The sequence below is a fragment of the Oncorhynchus gorbuscha genome, unplaced genomic scaffold (assembly GCF_021184085.1).
Source record: "Oncorhynchus gorbuscha isolate QuinsamMale2020 ecotype Even-year unplaced genomic scaffold, OgorEven_v1.0 Un_scaffold_1069, whole genome shotgun sequence".
NCBI lineage: Eukaryota > Metazoa > Chordata > Actinopteri > Salmoniformes > Salmonidae > Oncorhynchus > Oncorhynchus gorbuscha.
In genome coordinates, this window is record NW_025745963.1 from 130,001 (window position 1) to 155,000 (window position 25,000).

Genomic DNA, 25,000 nt, shown 5'->3' on the forward strand with positions numbered 1-25,000 from the left:
TGGGTAGAGGGATGGGTAGAGGGATGGGTAGAGGGATGGGTAGAGGGATGGGTAGAGGGATGGGTGGAGGGATGGAGGGATGGGTAGAGGGATGGGTAGAGGGATGGGTAGAGGGATGGAGGGATGGGTAGAGGGATGGGTAGAGGGATGGGTAGAGGGATGGAGGGATGGGTAGAGGGGTGGGTAGAGGGATGGGTAGAGGGATGGAGGGATGGGTAGAGGGATGGGTAGAGGGATGGAGGGATGGGTAGAGGGATGGGTAGACTGATGGGTAGAGGGATGGAGGGATGGGTAGAGGGGTGGGTAGAGAGATGGGTAGAGGGATGGGTAGAGGGATGGGTAGAGGGATGGGTAGAGGGATGGGTAGAGGGATGGGTAGAGGGATGGGTAGAGGGATGGGTAGAGGGATGGGTAGAGGGATGGAGGGATGGGGTAGACCGTCTATAATGACAGTACTCAGACAGACCATTCATAATGACAGTATTCAGACAGACCATTCATAATGACAGTACTCAGACAGACCATTCATAATGACAGTACTCAGACAGACCATTCATAATGACAGTACTCAGACAGACCATTCATAATGACAGTATTCAGACAGACCATTCATAATGACAGTACTCAGACCATTCATAATGACAGTATTCAGACAGACCATTTATAATGACAGTATTCAGACAGACCATTCATAATGACAGTACTCAGACAGACCATTCATAATGACAGTACTCAGACAGACCATTCATAATGACAGTATTCAGACAGACCATTCATAATGACAGTATTCAGACAGACCATTCATAATGACAGTACTCAGACAGACCATTCATAATGACAGTATTCAGACAGACCATTCATAATGACAGTATTCAGACAGACCATTCATAATGACAGTATTCAGACAGACCATTCATAATGACAGTACTCAGACAGACCATTCATAATGACAGTATTCAGACAGACCATTCATAATGACAGTACTCAGACAGACCATTCATAATGACAGTACTCAGACAGACCATTCATGACAGTATTCAGACAGACCATTCATAATGACAGTATTCAGACAGACCATTCATAATGACAGTACTCAGACAGACCATTCATAATGACAGTACTCAGACCATTCATAATGACAGTATTCAGACAGACCATTCATAATGACAGTACTCAGACAGACCATTCATAATGACAGTACTCAGACAGACCATTCATAATGACAGTACTCAGACAGACCATTCATAATGACAGTACTCAGACAGACCATTCATAATGACAGTACTCAGACCATTCATAATGACAGTACTCAGACAGACCATTCATAATGACAGTACTCAGACCATTCATAATGACAGTACTCAGACCATTCATAATGACAGTACTCAGACAGACCATTCATAATGACAGTACTCAGACCATTCATAATGACAGTACTCAGACAGACCATTCATAATGACAGTATTCAGACAGACCATTCATAATGACAGTATTCAGACAGACCATTCATAATGACAGTACTCAGACAGACCATTCATAATGACAGTACTCAGACAGACCATTCATAATGACAGTACTCAGACAGACCATTCATAATGACAGTATTCAGACAGACCATTCATAATGACAGTATTCAGACAGACCATTCATAATGACAGTACTCAGACAGACCATTCATAATGACAGTATTCAGACAGACCATTCATAATGACAGTATTCAGACAGACCATTCATAATGACAGTATTCAGACAGACCATTCATAATGACAGTACTCAGACAGACCATTCATAATGACAGTATTCAGACAGACCATTCATAATGACAGTACTCAGACAGACCATTCATAATGACAGTACTCAGACCATTCATAATGACAGTATTCAGACAGACCATTCATAATGACAGTATTCAGACAGACCATTCATAATGACAGTACTCAGACAGACCATTCATAATGACAGTACTCAGACCATTCATAATGACAGTATTCAGACAGACCATTCATAATGACAGTACTCAGACAGACCATTCATAATGACAGTACTCAGACAGACCATTCATAATGACAGTACTCAGACAGACCATTCATAATGACAGTACTCAGACAGACCATTCATAATGACAGTACTCAGACCATTCATAATGACAGTACTCAGACAGACCATTCATAATGACAGTACTCAGACCATTCATAATGACAGTACTCAGACCATTCATAATGACAGTACTCAGACAGACCATTCATAATGACAGTACTCAGACCATTCATAATGACAGTACTCAGACAGACCATTCATAATGACAGTATTCAGACCATTCATAATGACAGTATTCAGACAGACCATTCATAATGACAGTACTCAGACAGACCATTCATAATGACAGTACTCAGACCATTCATAATGACAGTATTCAGACAGACCATTCATAATGACAGTACTCAGACAGACCATTCATAATGACAGTACTCAGACAGACCATTCATAATGACAGTACTCAGACAGACCATTCATAATGACAGTACTCAGACAGACCATTCATAATGACAGTACTCAGACCATTCATAATGACAGTACTCAGACAGACCATTCATAATGACAGTACTCAGACCATTCATAATGACAGTACTCAGACCATTCATAATGACAGTACTCAGACAGACCATTCATAATGACAGTACTCAGACCATTCATAATGACAGTACTCAGACAGACCATTCATAATGACAGTATTCAGACAGACCATTCATAATGACAGTACTCAGACAGACCATTCATAATGACAGTACTCAGACAGACCATTCATAATGACAGTACTCAGACCATTCATAATGACAGTACTCAGACAGACCATTCATAATGACAGTACTCAGACCATTCATAATGACAGTACTCAGACAGACCATTCATAATGACAGTACTCAGAAAGACCATTCATAATGACAGTACTCAGACAGGCCATTCATAAAAACAGCTTTCAGAAACTCAGAGAGCTCTTTCACAGAAGAGGCAGTGATCTCCTGCTGAATGTTGTTTACACTGTCTGCCTTTGGAAAAACCGTGATGGCTTCTCACAGCGGGACAACAACCAAAAACATGTTCCTGTTAATTCATTTGAAATGTCACACCTAAGCACAGTGCATTTCACCAGAGGAGGTAGTATTTAACTTTAAAACAGCCTCGCTATCCAATCCAAAAATTCCTCTTTCTTCCTCCACAATCGTCCTGTACCCATCTAGCCCAACCGGATTTCTCTTCAGGCATTATCTTTGGCCAGCCCCTCATCACTCAGGACCTCAGAGTGTTAATGAAATCCAGAGGAGAGAAGAGAACCATCCTGTCAGTTGTTATTCCAGGCATGAATCAGCCCTGGGGTCACGGGGGTCACGGCTTCACCTCAGTCCGCCGTTATACTGCAGCCATTCCCCCGTTGTGATTCTAAACGTCCAGAGATGATCCATCCCTGTTCCCCCTCATACAGCAGTCCTAATGGTAGTCAGAGAGGGACAGGGAGCGCACACACATACACACACACACACACACACACTAGTGTGGAGCAGGGACCCTATGACATACCATGCAGTCCTAATGGTAGTCAGAGAGGGACAGGGAGCGCACACACACACACATACACACACACACACACACCAGTGTGGAGCAGGGACCCTATGACATACCATGTAGTCCTAATGGTAGTCAGAGAGGGACAGGGAGCGCACACACACATACACACACACACACACACTAGTGTGGAGCAGGGACCCTATGACATACCATGCAGTCCTAATGGTAGTCAGAGAGGCACAGGGAGCGCACACACATACATACACACACACACACACACTAGTGTGGAGCAGGGACCCTATGACATACCATGCAGTCCTAATGGTAGTCAGAGAGGGACAGGGAGCGCACACACACATACACACACACACACACACACACACACACACACACACACACACACACACACACTAGTGTGGAGCAGGGACCCTATGACATACCATGCAGTCCTAATAGCACACAGCACTGTGCAGGACAGGAAGCTGCTCTCCTCTCCTCTCCTCTCCTCTCCTCTCCTCTCCTCTCCTCTCCTCTCCTCTCCTCTCCTCTCCTCTCCTCTCCTCTCCTCTCCTCTCCTCTCCTCTCCTCTCCTCTCCTCTCCTCTCCTCTCCTCTCCTCTCCTACTCTCTCTTCTCCTCTCCTCTCCTCTTCACCTCTCCTCTCTCTCTCCTCTCCTATCCACCTCTCCTCTCCTATTCTCTCCTTTCCACCTCTCCTCTCCACCTCTCTCTCTTCTATCCACATCTCCTCTCCCTCCTCTCTCTCCTACTCTCTCCTCTCCTCTTCCCCTCTCCTCTCCACCTCTCTCCTCTCCTATCCACCTCTCCTCTCCTATTTTCTCCTTTCCACCTCTCCTCTCCACCTCTCTCCTCTTCTATCCACATCTCCTCTCCTACTCTCTCCTCTCCTACTCTCTCCTCTCCTCTTCCCCTCTCCTCTCCACCTCTCTCCTCTCCTATCCACCTCTCCTCTCCTATTTTCTCCTTTCCACCTCTCCTCTCCACCTCTCTCCTCTTCTATCCACATCTCCTCTCCTACTCTCTCCTCTCCTCTCCTACTCTCTCCTCTCCTCTTCCCCTCTCCTCTCCACCTCTCTCCTCTCCTATCCACCTCTCCTCTCCTATTCTCTCCTTTCCACCTCTCCTCTCCACCTCTCTCCTCTCCTCTCCTACTCTCTCCTCTCCTCTTCCCCTCTCCTCTCCACCTCTCTCCTCTCCTATCCACCTCTCCTCTCCTATTCTCTCCTTTCCACCTCTCCTCTCCACCTCTCTCCTCTCCTATCCACCTCTCCTCTCCTATTCTCTCCTTTCCACCTCTCCTCTCCACCTCTCTCCTCTTCTATCCACATCTCCTCTCCTACTCTCTCCTCTCCTCTCCTACTATCTCCTCTCCTTTCCACCTCTCCTCTCCATCTCTCTCTTCTCCTCTCCACCTCTCCTCTGCTACTCTCTCCTCTCCTCTTCACCTCTCTTTTCCACCTCTCCTCTCCACCTCTCCTCTGCTACTCTCTCCTCTCATCTTCACCTCTCTTTTCCACCTCTCCTCTCCACCTCTCCTCTGCTACTCTCTCCTCTCCTCTTCACCTCTCTTTTCCCCCTCTCCTCTCCACCTCTCCTATGCTACTCTCTCCTCTACTACTCTCTCCTCTCCTCCCTCTGCGCTCATATCCTCTTCTCTCATCTCTACCTCCTCTTCTCTCCTCTCATCTCCTCCTCTCCTTTTCACCTCTCTCCACTCTTATCCACCTCTCTCCTCCTCCATCCATTAGTCATTCTGCAGATAATCTTCTTTCTAATGATCCTAAACCTCCTTCACTCGCAAACGCTGTGACTTTGACATCAGAGCGACCAGCCTCATCAGACCGGCTGTGATTCTCATTCATTACTGTGGCTCTGACTGAAACCCTGCAGAGTCTCATGCTGATGCAATGGACAGACTGACGGCTCACACTCAGACCCATCTATTATTATTATTATTATTGTTTATTATTATTATTATTGTTATTATCATTCATATTGTTATTATTATTATTGTTTTTTATTATTATTATTATTATTATTGTTGTTATTATTATTATTGTTATTATTATTATTGTTTATTATTATTATTATTGTTATTATCATTAATATTGTTATTATTATTATTGTTTTATTATTATTATTATTGTTATTATTATTGTTATTATTATTGTTATTATTATTATTATTATTATTATTATTATTATTATTATTATTATTATTATTATTATTATTAGTTCTATTATTATTATTATTATTATTATTATTGTTATTATCATTAATATTGTTATTATTATTATTATTATTGTTGTTATTATTATTATTGTTATTATTATTATTGTTTTATTATTATTATTATTATTATTGTTGCTATTATTATTGTTAGTAGTATTATCATTATTGTTAGTATTATTATTGTTATTATTATTATTATTATTGGTGCTATTATTAGTTTGTTGTTGTTAGTATTATTATTATTATTATTATTGTTGTTATTATTATTGTTGTTATTATTGTTCATTTTATTATTATTATTATTATTATTATTATTATTATTATTATTATTATTATTATTATTGTTGTTATTGCTATTATTATTGCATTTACATTTACATTTATTATTGTTCATTTTATTCCATTATTATTATTATTATTATTATTATTATCCTAGGTATTTGGGGTTTAGGTGTCTCCGGAAGGTTGATTATCCGATCATATCCAACAGATCTTTCCTGGCGTCGTGAGGGAGTTTGTTCCACCATTGGGGGCCAGGGCAGCGAACAGTTTTGACTGGGCTGAGCGGGATTACTTTCAGTGGTAGGGAGGCGAGCAGGCCAGAGGTGGATGAACGCAGTGCCCTTGTTTGGGTGTTTGGGTGTTAGTATTATTATCATTATTGTTAGTATTATTATTGTTATTATTATTATTATCAATATTATAGTTGTTATGATTGTTGTTATTATTATGGTTAGTGTTAGTATTATTCTTGTTATTATTATTACTGTTATTATTATTATTATTATTATTATTATTGTTATTATTGTTATTATTGTTATTATTATTATTATTATTATTATTGTTGTTGTTATTATTCTTGTTATTATTATTATTATTGTTGTTATTATTCTTGTTATTATTATTATTATTGTTGTTATTATTATTGTTGTTATTATTATGGTTAGTGTTAGTATTATTCTTGTTATTATTATCATTGCTAGTGTTATTATTATTATTATCATTGCTAGTGTTACTATTGATATTATTATTGTTGTTGTTATTATTGTTATTATTATTATTATTGTTGTTGTTATTATTGTTCATTTTATTATTGTTGTTATTATTATTATTATTATTATTATTATTGTTATTATTGTTAGTATTATTATTATTATCATTGTTAGTAGTATTATTATTGTTAGTATTATCATTGTTAGTATTATTGTTATTGTTATTGTTATTAGGGTTGTCCTTGGTTAATGAAATGACAAAACATTACTAATAGGTGTGTGTGGTGGATTGGGGAAATGGTTGATGCCATGCAGCTGGAGGGATGTGTGGTGGATTGGGGAAATGGTTGATGCCGTGCAGCTGGAGGGATGTGTGGTGGATTGGGGAAATGGTTGATGCCGTGCAGCTGGAGGGATGTGTGGTGGTTTGGGGAAATGGTTGATGCCGTGCAGCTGGAGGGATGTGTGGTGGATTGGGGAAATGGTTGCTGCCGTGCAGCTGGAGGGATGTGTGGTGGATTGGGGAAATGGTTGATGCCGTGCAGCTGGAGGGATGTGTGGTGGATTGGGGAAATGGTTGATGCCGTGCAGCTGGAGGGATGTGCGGTGGATTGGGGAAATGGTTGATAGCGTGCAGCTGGAGAGATGTGTGGTGGAAATTGTAAATAATCAACTACGTATTTATCACAACTCATTTTGCTCCCGTCACAAGGTGAAATATTTAGGCTCCATGTGGAAGTCCACAAGACGACCAAAGGAAATGAAACTCAGACTACAACCAAACGCCAACACTATGGTAGATCATATCCAACACCAACACTATGGTAGATCATATCCAACACTATGGTAGATCATATATTATATCCAACACTATGGTAGATCATATCCAACACTATGGTAGATCATATCCAACACTATGGTAGATCATATCCAACACCAACACTATGGTAGATCATATATTATATCCAACACTATGGTAGATCATATCCAACACTATGGTAGATCATATATTATATCCAACACTATGGTAGATCATATATTATATCCAACACTATGGTAGATCATATCCAACACTATGGTAGATCATATCCAACACTATGGTAGATCATATCCAACACCAACACTATGGTAGATCATATCCAACACCAACACTATGGTAGATCATATCCAACACCAACACTATGGTAGATCATATCCAACACCAACACTATGGTAGATCATATCCAACACCAACACTATGGTAGATCATATCCAACACCAACACTATGGTAGATCATATCCAACACCAACACTATGGTAGATCATATCCAACACTATGGTAGATCATATATTATATCCAACACTATGGTAGATCATATATTATATCCAACACTATGGTAGATCATATATTATATCCAACACTATGGTAGATCATATATTATATCCAACACTATAGTAGATCATATATTATATCCAACACTATGGTAGATCATATATTATATCCAACACTATGGTAGATCATATCCAACACTATGGTAGATCATATATTATATCCAACACTATAGTAGATCATATATTATATCCAACACTATGGTAGATCATATCCAACACTATGGTAGATCATATCCAACACTATGGTAGATCATATATTATATCCAACACTATAGTAGATCATATCCAACACTATGGTAGATCATATCCAACACTATGGTAGATCATATCCAACACTATGGTAGATTATATCCAACACTATGGTAGATCATATCCAACACTATGGTAGATCATATATTATATCCAACACTATGGTAGATCATATCCAACACTATGGTAGATCATATCCAACACCAACACTATGGTAGATCATATCCAACACTATGGTAGATCATATCCAACACTATGGTAGATCATATATTATATCCAACACTATGGTAGATCATATCCAACACTATGGTAGATCATATATTATATCCAACACTATGGTAGATCATATCCAACACTATGGTAGATCATATCCAACACCAACACTATGGTAGATCATATCCAACACTATGGTAGATCATATCCAACACTATGGTAGATTATATCCAACACTAACACTATGGTAGATCATATATTATATCCAACACTATGGTAGATCATATCCAACACCAACACTATGGTAGATCATATCCAACACTATGGTAGATCATATCCAACACTATGGTAGATCATATCCAACACTATGGTAGATCATATATTATATCCAACACTATGGTAGATCATATCCAACACTATGGTAGATCATATATTATATCCAACACTATGGTAGATCATATCCAACACTATGGTAGATCATATATTATATCCAACACTATGGTAGATCATATATTATATCCAACACTATGGTAGATCATATATTATATCCAACACTATGGTAGATCATATCCAACACTATGGTAGATCATATCCAACACTATGGTAGATCATATATTATATCCAACACTATGGTAGATCATATCCAACACTATGGTAGATCATATCCAACACTATGGTAGATCATATATTATATCCAACACTATGGTAGATCATATATTATATCCAACACTATGGTAGATCATATCCAACACTATGGTAGATCATATATTATATCCAACACTATGGTAGATCATATCCAACACTATGGTAGATCATATATTATATCCAACACTATGGTAGATCATATCCAACACTATAGTAGATCATATCCAACACTATGGTAGATCATATCCAACACTATGGTAGATCATATCCAACACTATGGTAGATCATATCCAACACTATGGTAGATCATATATTATATCCAACACTATGGTAGATCATATCCAACACTATGGTAGATCATATCCATGGTAGACACCAACACTATGGTAGATCATATCCAACACTATGGTAGATCATATCCAACACTATGGTAGATCATATCCAACACTATGGTAGATCATATATTATATCCAACACTATGGTAGATCATATATTATATCCAACACTATGGTAGATCATATATTATATCCAACACTATGGTAGATCATATATTATATCCAACACTATGGTAGATCATATCCAACACTATGGTAGATCATATCCAACACTATGGTAGATCATATATTATATCCAACACTATGGTAGATCATATCCAACACTATGGTAGATTATATCCAACACTATGGTAGATCATATCCAACACTATGGTAGATCATATCCAACACTATGGTAGATCATATCCAACACTATGGTAGATCATATCCAACACTATGGTAGATCATATCCAACACTATGGTAGATCATATATTATATCCAACACTATGGTAGATCATATCCAACACTATGGTAGATCATATCCAACACTATGGTAGATCATATCCAACACTATGGTAGATCATATCCAACACTATGGTAGATCATATATTATATCCAACACTATGGTAGATCATATCCAACACTATGGTAGATCATATCCAACACTATGGTAGATCATATCCAACACTATGGTAGATCATATATTATATCCAACACTATGGTAGATCATATCCAACACTATGGTAGATTATATCCAACACTATGGTAGATCATATCCAACACTATGGTAGATCATATCCAACACTATGGTAGATCATATATTATATCCAACACTATGGTAGATCATATCCAACACTATGGTAGATCATATCCAACACTATGGTAGATCATATCCAACACTATGGTAGATCATATCCAACACTATGGTAGATCATATCCAACACTATGGTAGATCATATCCAACACTATGGTAGATCATATCCAACACTATGGTAGATCATATCCAACACTATGGTAGATCATATCCAACACTATGGTAGATCATATCCAACACCAACACTATGGTAGATCATATCCAACACTATGGTAGATCATATCCAATATCCAACACTATGGTAGATCATATCCAACACCATGGTAGATCATATCCAACACTATGGTAGATCATATCCAACACCAACACTATGGTAGATCATATCCAACACCATGGTAGATCATATCCAACACTATGGTAGATCATATCCAACACTATGGTAGATCATATCCAACACTATGGTAGATCATATCCAACACTATGGTAGATCATATCCAACACTATGGTAGATCATATCCAACACTATGGTAGATCATATCCAACACTATGGTAGATCATATCCAACACCAACACTATGGTAGATCATATCCAACACTATGGTAGATCATATCCAACACTATGGTAGATCATATCCAACACTATGGTAGATCATATATTATATCCAACACTATGGTAGATCATATCCAACACTATGGTAGATTATATCCAACACTATGGTAGATCATATATTATATCCAACACTATGGTAGATCATATATTATATCCAACACTATGGTAGATCATATCCAACACTATGGTAGATCATATATTATATCCAACACTATGGTAGATCATATATTATATCCAACACTATGGTAGATCATATCCAACACTATGGTAGATCATATCCAACACTATGGTAGATCATATCCAACACTATGGTAGATCATATCCAACACTATGGTAGATCATATCCAACACTATGGTAGATCATATATGGTAGATCATATCCAACACTATGGTAGATCATATCCAACACTATGGTAGATCATATCCAACACCAACACTATGGTAGATCATATCCAACACTATGGTAGATCATATCCAACACTATGGTAGATCATATCCAACACTATGGTAGATCATATCCAACACCAACACTATGGTAGATCATATCCAACACTATGGTAGATCATATCCAACACCAACACTATGGTAGATCATATCCAACACTATGGTAGATCATATCCAACACCAACACTATGGTAGATCATATCCAACACTATGGTAGATCATATATCATATCCAACACTATGGTAGATCATATATCATATCCAACACTATGGTAGATCATATATTATATCCAACACTATGGTAGATCATATATCATATCCAACACTATAGTAGATCATATATTATATCCAACACTATGGTAGATCATATCCAACACTATGGTAGATCATATCCAACACTATGGTAGATCATATCCAACACTATAGTAGATCATATCCAACACTATGGTAGATCATATCCAACACTATGGTAGATCATATCCAACACTATGGTAGATCATATCCAACACTATGGTAGATCATATATTATATCCAACACTATGGTAGATCATATCCAACACTATGGTAGATCATATCCAACACTAACACTATGGTAGATCATATCCAACACTAACACTATGGTAGATCATATATTATATCCAACACTATGGTAGATCATATATTATATCCAACACTATGGTAGATCATATCCAACACTATGGTAGATCATATCCAACACCAACACTATGGTAGATCATATATTATATCCAACACTATGGTAGATCATATCCAACACTATGGTAGATCATATCCAACACTATGGTAGATCATATCCAACACCAACACTATGGTAGATCATATCCAACACTATGGTAGATCATATCCAACACTATGGTAGATCATATCCAACACCAACACTATGGTAGATCATATCCAACACCAACACTATGGTAGATCATATCCAACACTATGGTAGATCATATCCAACACTATGGTAGATCATATCCAACACTATGGTAGATCATATATTATATCCAACACTATGGTAGATCATATCCAACACTATGGTAGATCATATCCAACACTATGGTAGATCATATATTATATCCAACACTATGGTAGATCATATCCAACACTATGGTAGATCATATCCAACACTATGGTAGATCATATATTATATCCAACACTATGGTAGATCATATCCAACACTATGGTAGATCATATCCAACACTATGGTAGATCATATCCAACACTATGGTAGATCATATCCAACACTATGGTAGATCATATCCAACACTATGGTAGATCATATCCAACACTATGGTAGATCATATATTATATCCAACACTATGGTAGATCATATCCAACACTATGGTAGATCATATCCAACACTATGGTAGATCATATCCAACACTATGGTAGATCATATCCAACACCAACACTATGGTAGATCATATCCAACACTATGGTAGATCAACACTATGGTAGATCATATCCAACACTATGGTAGATCATATCCAACACTATGGTAGATCATATCCAACACTATGGTAGATCATATCCAACACTATGGTAGATCATATCCAACACTATGGTAGATCATATCCAACACTATGGTAGATCATATCCAACACTATGGTAGATCATATCCAACACTATGGTAGATCATATCCAACACTATGGTAGATCATATCCAACACTATGGTAGATCATATCCAACACTATAGTAGATTATATCCAACACTATGGTAGATCATATCCAACACTATGGTAGATCATATCCAACACTATGGTAGATCATATCCAACACTATGGTAGATCATATCCAACACTATGGTAGATCATATATTATATCCAACACTATGGTAGATCATATATTATATCCAACACTATGGTAGATCATATCCAACACTATGGTAGATCATATATTATATCCAACACTATGGTAGATCATATCCAACACTATGGTAGATCATATCCAACACTATGGTAGATCATATCCAACACTATGGTAGATCATATCCAACACTATGGTAGATCATATCCAACACTATGGTAGATCATATCCAACACTATGGTAGATCATATATTATATCCAACACTATGGTAGATCATATCCAACACCAACACTATGGTAGATCATATCCAACACTATGGTAGATCATATCCAACACCAACACTATGGTAGATCATATCCAACACCAACACTATGGTAGATCATATCCAACACCAACACTATGGTAGATCATATCCAACACTATGGTAGATCATATATTATATCCAACACTATGGTAGATCATATCCAACACTATGGTAGATCATATCCAACACCAACACTATGGTAGATCATATCCAACACCAACACTATGGTAGATCATATCCAACACTATGGTAGATCATATCCAACACTATAGTAGATCATATCCAACACTATGGTAGATCATATCCAACACTATGGTAGATCATATATTATATCCAACACTATGGTAGATCATATCCAACACTATGGTAGATCATATCCAACACTATGGTATATCATATCCAACACTATGGTAGATCATATCCAACACTATGGTAGATCATATCCAACACTATGGTAGATCATATCCAACACTATGGTAGATCATATCCAACACCAACACTATGGTAGATCATATCCAACACCAACACTATGGTAGATCATATCCAACACTATGGTAGATCATATCCAACACTATGGTAGATCATATCCAACACTATGGTAGATCATATCCAACACTATGGTAGATCATATCGAAAAGCATCACAATAATCATGTACATTACTTGATATTCCAAAACATATTTAGTAATTACATTGAAGGGAAATGAATGGATCAGCAGAACGGCCAAATCAAATACTACTCCAAATTGCATTATTAATCTGTCAAGTATTAACATTTTTTCGGCGTAAACATTCGTCCTTTTGACATCATGAACGGTATCGATCTTCTCTCTGTGAAGTTTCTAGAAAGTAGTGAAACTAGTGTTCTGACTCTGTAATGTCCCCCTCGAGCGCTGAATTAAGAAGCACTTTCCATATTCATCAGATGTCCCTGTTGCTCACAGTCCACTTTCTCAGCTACAGATGGTTCATTAGTGGTTTCAATTCAAACCAGTATCTTTATTCATGTAAATATGAAGATAAACAAAAAAAACTGCAAGTTATATGACAATGTTTTTTTAAATTTTATTTATTTTACTAGGCAAGTCAGTTAAGAACAAATTCTTATTTTCAATGACGGCCTAGGAACTGTGGGTTAATTGCCTGTTCAGGGGCAGAACGACAGATTTGTACCTTGTCAGTTCGGGGATTCGAACTTGCAACCTTTCGGTTACTAATCCAACGCTCTAACTACTAGGCTACCCTGCCGCCCGATGTGTGTACGTTGTCATTAGAGCACAACATTAGTTAGACTGTAGGGGGGTACTACTGCCTGACTCACCAGTCCATCCAGCCAGACAGTGACAGTCACCTCTCACAGGACTGTAGGGGGTACTACTGCTTGACTCACCAGTCCATCCAGCCAGACAGCGACAGTCACCTCTCACAGGACTGTAGGGGGTACTACTACCTGACTCACCAGTCCATCCAGCTAGACAGCGACAGTCACCTCTCACAGGACTGTAGGGGGGTACTACTGCCTGACTCACCAGTCCATCCAGCCAGACAGTGACAGTCACCTCTCACAGGACTGTAGGGGGTACTACTGCTTGACTCACCAGTCCATCCAGCCAGACAGCGACAGTCACCTCTCACAGGACTGTAGGGGGTACTACTGCTTGACTCACCAGTCCATCCATCCAGCCAGACAGCGACAGTCACCTCTCACAGGACTGTAAGGGGTACTACTGCCTGACTCACCAGTCCATCCAGCCAGACAGCGACAGTCACCTCTCACAGGACTGTAGGGGGTACTACTGCCTGACTCACCAGTCCATCCAGCCAGACAGCGACAGTCACCTCTCACAGGACTGTAAGGGGTACTACTGCCTGACTCACCAGTCCATCCAGCCAGACAGCGACAGTCACCTCTCACAGGACTGTAGGGGGTACTACTGCCTGACTCACCAGTCCATCCAGCCAGACAGCGACAGTCGCCTCTCACAGGGTCACAGCCATCGGCATGGATACAGTCACACTGCTCTCGACACTGTTCTCCATACGTGCCCTCCTGAAAATAACAACGTTAACATTACACCAAAACAAACTTTCCGATCATATACTGTATATAGGCTTATACCCCCCCTCTCTCTCTCTCTCTCTCTCTCTCTGTCTCTCTCTCTCTCTCTCTCTCTCTCTCTGTCTCTCTCTCTCTCTCTCTCTCTCTCTCTCTCTCTCTCTCTCCTCTCCCTCTCCTCTCTCTCTCTCTCTCTCTCTCTCTCTGTCTCTCTCTCTCTCTCTCTCTCTCTCTCTCTCTCTCTCTCTCTCTCTCTCTCTCTCTCTCTCTCTCTCTCTCTCTCTCTCTCTCTCTCTCTCTCTCTCTCTCTCTCTCTCTTTGTCTCTCTCTCTCTCTCATGTACATATCTACCTCAAATACCTCATTATTATCTATCCTGATGCCTAGTCACTTTACCCTGCCTTCATGTACATATCTACCTCAAATACCTCATTATTATCTATCCTGATGCCTAGTTACTTTACCCTGCCTTCATGTACATATCTATCACAAATACCTGGTACCTTTGCACATTGATCTGGGGGGGGGCAATGCAAATAGTCTGGGTAGCCATTTGATGAGATATTCAGGAGTCTTATTGCTTGGGGGTAGAAGCTGTTTAGATGCCTCTTAGACATAGACTTGGCACTCCGGTACCGCTTGCTGTGCGGTAGCAGAGAGAACAGTCTATAACTAGGGTGGCTTCAGTCATTGACAATTTTTAGGGCCTTCTGACACTGCCTGGTATAGAGGTCCTGGATGGCAGGAAGCTTGTCCCCAGTGATGTTCTGGGCCGTTCCGCACTATCCTCTGTAGTGCATTGTGGCCGGCGGCCCGAGCGGTTGCCATACCAGGCAGTGATGCAACCTGTCAGGATGCTTTCGATGGTGCAGCTGTAGAACCTTGTGAGGATCTGAACACCCATGCCAAATCTTTTCAGTCTCCTGAGGGGGAACAGGCTTTGTTGTGCCCTCTTCACGATTGTCTTGGTGTGCTTGGACCATGTTAGTTTGATGGTGATGTGGACACCAAGGAAGTGGAAGCTCTCAACCTGCTCCACTGCAACCCCGTCGATGAGAATGGGGGCGTGCTCGGTCCTCCTTTTCCTGTAGTCCACAATCATCTCCTTTGTCTTGATCACGTTGAGGGAGAGGTTGTTGTCCTGGCACCACAGTGCCAGGTCTCTGACCTCCTCCCTATAGGCTGTCTCATCGTTGTCGATAATCAGGCCTACCACTGTTGTGTCGTATGCAAACTTAATGATGGTGTTGGGGTTGTGCCTGGCCGTGCAGTTATGAGTGAACAGGGAGTACAGGAGGGGACTGAGCACGCACCCCTGAGGGGTCCCTGTGTTGAGGATCAGCGTGGCAGATGTGTTGTTACTTACCCTTTCCACCTGGGGGCGGCCAGTCAGGAAGTCCAAGATCCAGTTGCAGAGGGAGGTGTTTGGTCCCAGGGTCCTTAGCTTATTGATGATCTTTGAGGGCACTATGCTTTTGAACGCTGAGCTGTAGTCAATTAATAGCATTCTCACGTAGGTGTTCCTTTTGTCCAGGTGTGAAAGGGCAGCGTGGAGTGCAATAGAGATTGCATCATCTGTGGATCTGTTGGTGCGGTATGCAAATTGGAGTGGGTCTAGGGTTTCTGGGATAATGGCCTTGATGTGAGCCATGACAAGCCTTCGAAGCACTTCATGGCTACAGACGTGAGTGATACGGGTCGGAAGTCATTTAGGCAGGTTACCTTTGTGTTCTTAGGCACAGAGACTATGTGCTCATTACTATATTCTGTATCGTTGGGAAGGGCTCGTAAATAAGCATTTCACGCTAAAGTCTACACCAGTTTTATGGGGCGGATGTGACCAATAACATGTGATCTCTCTCTCTCTTTCTCTTCTCTCTCTCCTCTCCCTCTGTCTCTTCTCTCTCTCTCTCTCTCTCTCTCTCTCTCTCTCTCTCTCTCTCTCTCTCTCTCTGTCTCTGTCTGTCTCTGTCACTGTCACTGTCTCTCTCTCTCTCTCTCTCTCTCTCTCTCTCTCTCTCTCTCTCTCTCTCTCTCTCTCTCTCTCTCTCTCTCTCTCTCTCTGTCTCTGTCTCTCTCTCTCTCTCTCTCTCTCTCTCTCTCTCTCTCTGTCTCTCTCTCTGTCTCTCTCTCTCTCTCTCTCTCTCTCTCTCTCTCTCTCTCTCTCTCTCTCTCTCTCTCTCTCTCTCTCTCTCTCTCTCTCTCTCTCTCTCTCTCTCTCTCTCTCTGTCTCTCTCTCTGTCTCTCTCTCTGTCTCTCTCTCTCTCTCTCTCTCTCTCTCTCTCTCTCTCTCTCTCTCTCTCTCTCTCTCGCTCTCTCTCTCTCTCTCTTACTCACGGGACAGGTTGTGTCACAGTACTCGTCCATCCAGCCGGGGGCGCAGGTACAGGTTCCATTGCCCGGGTCACAGGCCGCCCCGTTGGCACACAGGCACGTCTGATTACAGTTCAGACCCCAGGTATCACTGGAGCACGAGATGGTACAATCCACACCCTGCCAACCTGGAGAGGACAGGAGGAGTGGGAGGAAAGAGGGTAGAAGTAGAGAATGAGGAAGAGGAGAGGGGAAAGAGGGTAGAAGGAGAGAATGAGGAAGAGGAGAGGGGAAAGAGGGTAGATGGAGAGAATGAGGAAGAGGAGAGGGGAAAGAGGGTAGAAGGAGAGAATGAGGAAGAGTAGAGGGGAACGAGGGTAGAAGGAGCGAATGAGGAAGAGGAGAGGGGAAAGAGGGTAGAAGGAGAGAATGAGGAAGAGGAAAGGGGAAAGAGGGTAGAAGGAGAGAATGAGGAAGAGGAAGAGGAGAGGGGAAAGAGGGTAGAAGGAGAGGAAGAGGAGAGGGGAAAGAGGGTAGAAGGAGAGAATGAGGAAGAGGAGAGGGGAACGAGGGTAGAAGGAGAGAATGAGGAAGAGGAGAGGGGAAAGAGGGTAGAAGGAGAGAATGAGGAAGAGGAGAGGGGAAAGAGGGTAGAAGGAGAGAATGAGGAAGAGTAGAGGGGAACGAGGGTAGAAGGAGAGAATGAGGAAGAGGAGAGAGGAAAAAGGGTAGAAGGAGAGAATGAGGAAGAGGAGAGGGGAAAGAGGGTAAAAGGAGAGAATGAGGAAGAGGAGAGGGGAAAGAGGGTAAAAGGAGAGAATGAGGAAGAGGAGAGGGGAAAGAGGGTAAAAGGAGAGAATGAGGAAGAGGAGAGGGGGAAGAGGGTAAAAGGAGAGAATGAGGAAGAGGAGAGGGGAAAGAGGGTAGAAGGAGAGAATGAGGAAGAGGAGAGGGGAAAGAGGGTAGAAGGAGAGAAAGAGGAAGAGGAGAGGGGAAAGAGGGTAGAAGGAGAAGAGGAAGAGGAGAGGGGAAAGAGGGTAGAAGGAGAGAATGAGGAAAGGAGAGGGGAAAGAGGGTAGAAGGAGAGAATGAGGAAGAGGAGAGGGGAAAGAGGGTAGAAGGAGAAGAGGAAGAGGAGAGGGGAAAGAGGGTAGAAGGAGAAGAGGAAGAGGAGAGGGGAAAGAGGGTAGAAGGAGAGAATGAGGAAGAGGAGAGGGGAAAGAGAGTAGAAGGAGATAATGAGGAAGAGGAGAGGGGAAAAAGGGTAGAAGGAGAGGATGAAGAAGAGGAGAGGGGAAAGAGGGTAGAAGGAGAGGATGAAGAAGAGGAGAGGGGAAAGAGGGTAGAAGGAGAGAATGAGGAAGAGGAAGAGGAGAGGGGAACAAGAGTAGAAGGAGAGAATGAAGAAGAGGAAGAGGTTCCAGTTACCGGTCCCTGAAGGATTCCTCAATTCTGAAATCCCAACATTTTTGATAAAATCAACAATGCTTCTCTGCATATTATGTGAGGGCTTGTAAATTTGATCAATCAGCACACTATTTCAGCATAAAACTGACCAATCAGCACACTATTTCAGCATAAAACTGACCAATCAGCACACATTAGAACTTGCGTTGAAGATGTCGTTCCCATAGCAACGATAAAAACATTCCCTAACCAGAAACCGTGGATTGATGGCAACGTTCGCGTGAAACTGAAAGCGCGAACCACTGCTTTTAATCAGGACAAGGTGTCTGGTAACATGACCGAATACAAACAGTGCAGCAATTCCCTCCGCAAGGCAATCAAACAAGCTAAGCATCAGTATAGAGACAAAGTAGAATCTCAATTCAACGGCTCAGACACAAGAGGCATGTGGCAGGGTCTACAGTCAATCACGGACTACAAGAAGAAACCCAGCCCAGTCACGGACCAGGATGTCTTGCTCCCAGGCAGACTAAATAACTTTTTTGCCCGCTTTGAGGACAATACAGTGCCACTGACACGGCCTGCAACGAAAACATGCGGTCTCTCCTTCACTGCAGCCGAGGTGAGTAAGACATTTAAACGTATTAACCCTCGCAAGGCTGCAGGCCCAGACGGCATCCCCAGCCGCGCCCTCAGAGCATGCACAGACCAGCTGGCCGGTGTGTTTACGGACATATTCAATCAATCCCTATACCAGTCTGCTGTTCCCACATGCTTCAAGAGGGCCACCATTGTTCCTGTTCCCAAGAAAGCTAAGGTAACTGAGCTAAACAACTACCGCCCCCGTAGCACTCACTTCCGTCATCATGAAGTGCTTTGAGAGACTAGTCAAGGACCATATCACCTCCACCCTACCTGACACCCTAGACCAGGGGTGTCAAAGTCAAATGGACGGAGGGCCAAATAAAAAATTTAGCTACAAGCCGAGGGCCGGACTGTTCGAATGTTCATTGAATTTTTTTTTAAATGACGCATATAGTCTAGTGAACCTAATTGAACCTACTGAAAACCTAACAAATATATTCCAATATGATCAGATAAATAAAGCAATATTTTCTTATGGCTCTGTCAGTAATCTTTAATTTTCAACAGACACAAAAGACAAATTTCCTTTATATAAAAATCCCCATAACATGAACATTAAATGAAAGAAACCGGTATTCAAGGCACCATCAGTAGCCTATATTTTCTATTTTAGCAAAAGTGGGCTAAATTTACTTCAAAGAAAAAAACAATAATAGCAATTTTCTATCATCCACTCAACTGAAATATTTTTAAAATATAATTGGATTGAAATACAATAAAATAAAGTGCAAAAATCTATTAATCAAAAACAACACTTTGTTTAAGGAGAAGTAACATGCAGTGAAAACAAATATTAAACTTTAACTTTTAAACTTGAACTGAGTAAAAACTCTAAATATGTGATTGCACAGTAATGTTCACTTGTTTGAGGTTGAGGGTGATACTTGGTGGTGTCCCATCTTTTCCACAAGTTCATCAATGAAGGGGTAAGGCTCTGAGCTGAGGAAATCCTCAGAATTGAGTGGAGGTGTTCAGCAGTAAGTCGACTTCTGTGTGATGTTTTGTTCAAGTTCATCAAAGAAAACAGTTGTTCACACAGGTATGTGCTGCCAAACATAGACAACGTTTGAGCAGCCTGGATGCGCAGCTGGGGCATTGTGTCGGGGAGGAAACGGGTGAACTCCGCAGCACCCACTGCCGCATATTTTGCCCTCAGTGCATCATTGCATTGGAGGTCAATCAACTCCATTTGGAGGTTTGGTGGTGAGCTTTCCACGTCAACAGCAAATGGGTTACCGAGCAGTTCCAACCTGCTTTTGTGCTTCAAAGTCAGCAAATCGGCGTCGAAAGTCAGCGGCAAGCATACCTATTTTATCAGCCAACTGTGCGCTCGGGAACGCACTGGTAGAGAGCTTCTCTTTCATGGTCTGGCAGCTGGGAAAGTGGCTCAAATTTTCTTTCCGCATCTGCGTCTCCCACAGAGTCAGTTTGGTTTTAAATGCCTTCACTGTACTGTACATGTCAGAGATGACACGATCCCGACCCTGCAGTTGCAAGTTCATTGCATTCAGATGACTCGTAATGTCACACAGAAAAGCCATTTCACACAGAAACATTTCGTCTCGGAGTTGTGTTGTGTCTTTCCCTTTGCTGTCCAAGAACAGACAAATCTCCTCACGAAGCTCGAAACATCTTTGAAGCACCTTTCCCTGGCTTAGCCATCGCACCTCTGTGTGATAAGGCAAATCACCATGCTCCGTTTCTAACTCCGTCAGAAATGCCTTGAACTGGCGGTGATTCAAACCTTTGGCTCTGATAAAGTTAACTGTGCGCGTGATGATGCTCATTACATGCTCCATTTTCAAGGCTTTACCGCACAACGCTTCCTGGTGTATGATACAATGATAAGCTGTCAGCTCACCTGTCGCGTTTTCCTCTTGCATCTTTTCCCGTATCTTCGCCACCAGTCCGCTCCTGTGTCCACACATCGCAGGTGCTCCGTCGGTTGTCAAACCCACAAGTTTTTCCCAAGGCAGCTCCATCTCATTTACACATCTTGACACCTCTTCATACAAATCATGCCCCGTAGTTGTGCCATGCATAGGACGTAAAGCCAAAAACTCCTCTGTCACGCTTAGGCTGGAGTCCACTCCGCGGATGAAAATTGACAACTGGGCAATGTCAGAAATGTCGGTGCTCTCATCCACAGCCAAGGAATATGCAATGAAATCTTTTCCCTTTTTCACAAGCTGCTCTTTTAGATTGATGGACAACTGGTCTACTCTCTCGGCAATGGTGTTTCTGCTCAGACTCACATTTAAAAAGAGTTGCCTTTTTTCTGGGCAAACTTCGTCACAAACTTTAATCATGCAGTTTTTGATGAAATCCCCTCCGTAAATGGCCGGGCTGATTTAGCGATCTCTTCTGCCAAAATAAAACTGGCCTTGACAGCAGCCTGGCCTTGTGATTTGGCTTTTTTGAACAGAGCCTGTCGAGATTTGAGGCCTCGTTTTAATTCCTCTGCCTTTTGTAGCCTTTGTTCCATGTCCATATTCTTGTTGTTGTCCGCGTGTTTCGTTTCATAATGTCGTCTCAGATTATACTCTTTCAGTACCGCCACACTTTCTCCACACAGAAGACACACAGGTTTTCCAGCTACCTCCGTGAACAAATACTCCGACTCCCACCTTGTTTGAAACCCCGGTTCTCAGTGTCCACCTTCCGTTTTGCCATTTTTGATGGGTATCTGAAAGTTAATTTTACTGTGATGCTGACAACTGCTGTGCCAATAAATATTGAAATGAAGCAGCCTACTGCTCGGTGCGTCACCGTTGCATTGTGGGAAATGTAGTATTGGTGCGTGTAAAAGATCTGCGGGCTGCCGGCTTGCTGCGGTCTGCGGGCCGGTTCTAATAATAAATCAAGATCATCCCAGGGGCCGTAAAAAACCTTCTCGGGCCGGATGTGGTATGTGGCCTTGACTCTGACATATGTGCCCTAGACCCACTCCAATTTGCTTACCGCCCAAATAGGTCCACAGACGATGCAATCTCAACCACACTGCACACTGCCCTAACCCACCTGGACAAGAGGAATACCTATGTGAGAATGCTGTTCATCGACTACAGCTCGGCATTCAACACCATAGTACCCTCCAAGCTCGTCATCAAGCTCGAGACCCTGGGTCTCGACCCCGCCCTGTGCAACTGGGTACTGGATTTCCTGACGGGCCGCCCCCCAGGTGGTGAGGGTAGGCAACAACATCTCCTCCCCGCTGATCCTCAACACGGGGGCCCCACAAGGGTGCGTTCTGAGCCCTCTCCTGTACTCCCTGTTCACCCATGACTGCGTGGCCACGCACGCCTCCAACTCAATCATCAAGTTTGCGGACGACACAACAGTGGTAGGCTTGATTACCAACAACGACGAGACGGCCTACAGGGAGGAGGTGAGGGCCCTCAGAGTGTGGTGTCAGGAAAATAACCTCACACTCAACGTCAACAAAACTAAGGAGATGATTGTGGACTTCAGGAAACAGCAGAGGGAACACCCCCCTATCCACATTGATGGAACAGTAGTGGAGAGGGTAGCAAGTTTTAAGTTCCTCGGCATACACATCACAGACAAACTGAATTGGTCCACTCACACTGACAGCGTCGTGAAGAAGGCGCAGCAGCGCCTCTTCAACCTCAGGAGGCTGAAGAAATTCGGCTTGTCACCAAAAGCACTCACAAACTTCTACAGATGCACAATCGAGAGCATCCTGGCGGGCTGTATCACCGCCTGGTACGGAAACTGCTCCGCCCTCAACCGTAAGGCTCTCCAGAGGGTAGTGAGGTCTGCACAACGCATCACCGGGGGCAAACTACCTGCCCTCCAGGACACCTACACCACCCGATGTTACAGGAAGGCCATAAAGATCATCAAGGACATCAACCACCCGAGCCACTGCCTGTTCACCCCGCTATCATCCAGAAGGTGAGGTCAGTACAGGTGCATCAAAGCTGGGACCGAGAGACTGAAAAAAAGCTTCTATCTCAAGGCCATCAGACTGTTAAACAGCCACCACTAACATTGAGTGGCTGCTGCCAACACACTGTCATTGACACTGACCCAACTCCAGCCACTCTAATAATGGGAATTGATGGGAAATTATGTAAATATATCACTAGCCACTATAAACAATGCTACCTTATATAATGTTACTTACCCTACATAATTCATCTCATATGCATACGTATATACTGTACTCTATATCATCGACTGCATCCTATGTAATACATGTATCACTAACCACTTTAACTATGCCACTTTGTTTACTTTGTCTACATACTCATCTCATATGTATATACTGTACTCGATACCATCTACTGTATGCTGCCCTGTACCGTCACTCATTCATATATCCTTATGTACATATTCTTTATCCCCTTACACTGTGTATAAGACAGTAGTTTTGGAATTGTTAGTTAGATTACTTGTTGGTTATCACTGCATTGTCGGAACTAGAAGCACAAGCATTTCGCTACACTCGCATTAACATCTGCTAACCATGTGTATGTGACAAATAAAATTTGATTTGATTTGACTATTACCTCATAAAACAGTCACATCATCGCAATATTATCGCAATATACACTCTCACTCCAGAATCAATCACATCTGGTGTCTACAGAACACATGAACCAGATTGTTTATACTCTGTGTATGTAGAAGTTATCTGAGCTTTGTCAACTGTAGGATGATGGTTATTATGCGTGTATGTAGAAGTTATCTGAGCTTTGTCAACTGTAGGATGATGGTTATTATGCGTGTATGTAGAAGGTATCTGAGCTTTGTCAACTGTAGGATGATGGTTATTATACGTGTATGTAGAAGGTATCTGAGCTTTGTCAACTGTAGGATGATGGTTATTATACGTGTATGTAGAAGGTATCTGAGCTTTGTCAACTGTAGGATGATGGTTATTATACATGTATGTAGAAGTTATCTGAGACCTATACAGTGCAATCAGAGGACTGTGGGACTGAGACAGCCACCCACACTCTCTC

General features: G+C 41.7%; 1 protein-coding gene across 1 annotated transcript in view; it reads right to left on the reverse strand.

Moving 5' to 3' along the window:
- Window positions 1-25,000, reverse strand: part of LOC124021162 (multiple epidermal growth factor-like domains protein 10) — a 125,477-nt gene that overhangs the window by 64,053 nt on the left and 36,424 nt on the right. Inside the window, exons 4-5 of the mRNA XM_046336513.1 lie at window positions 17,982-18,145; window positions 15,536-15,638 (exon numbers count right to left, since the gene is read on the reverse strand). Coding sequence (XP_046192469.1) covers window positions 15,536-15,638; window positions 17,982-18,145 — 267 coding nt within the window. The remainder of the gene's footprint in view (window positions 1-15,535; window positions 15,639-17,981; window positions 18,146-25,000) is intronic.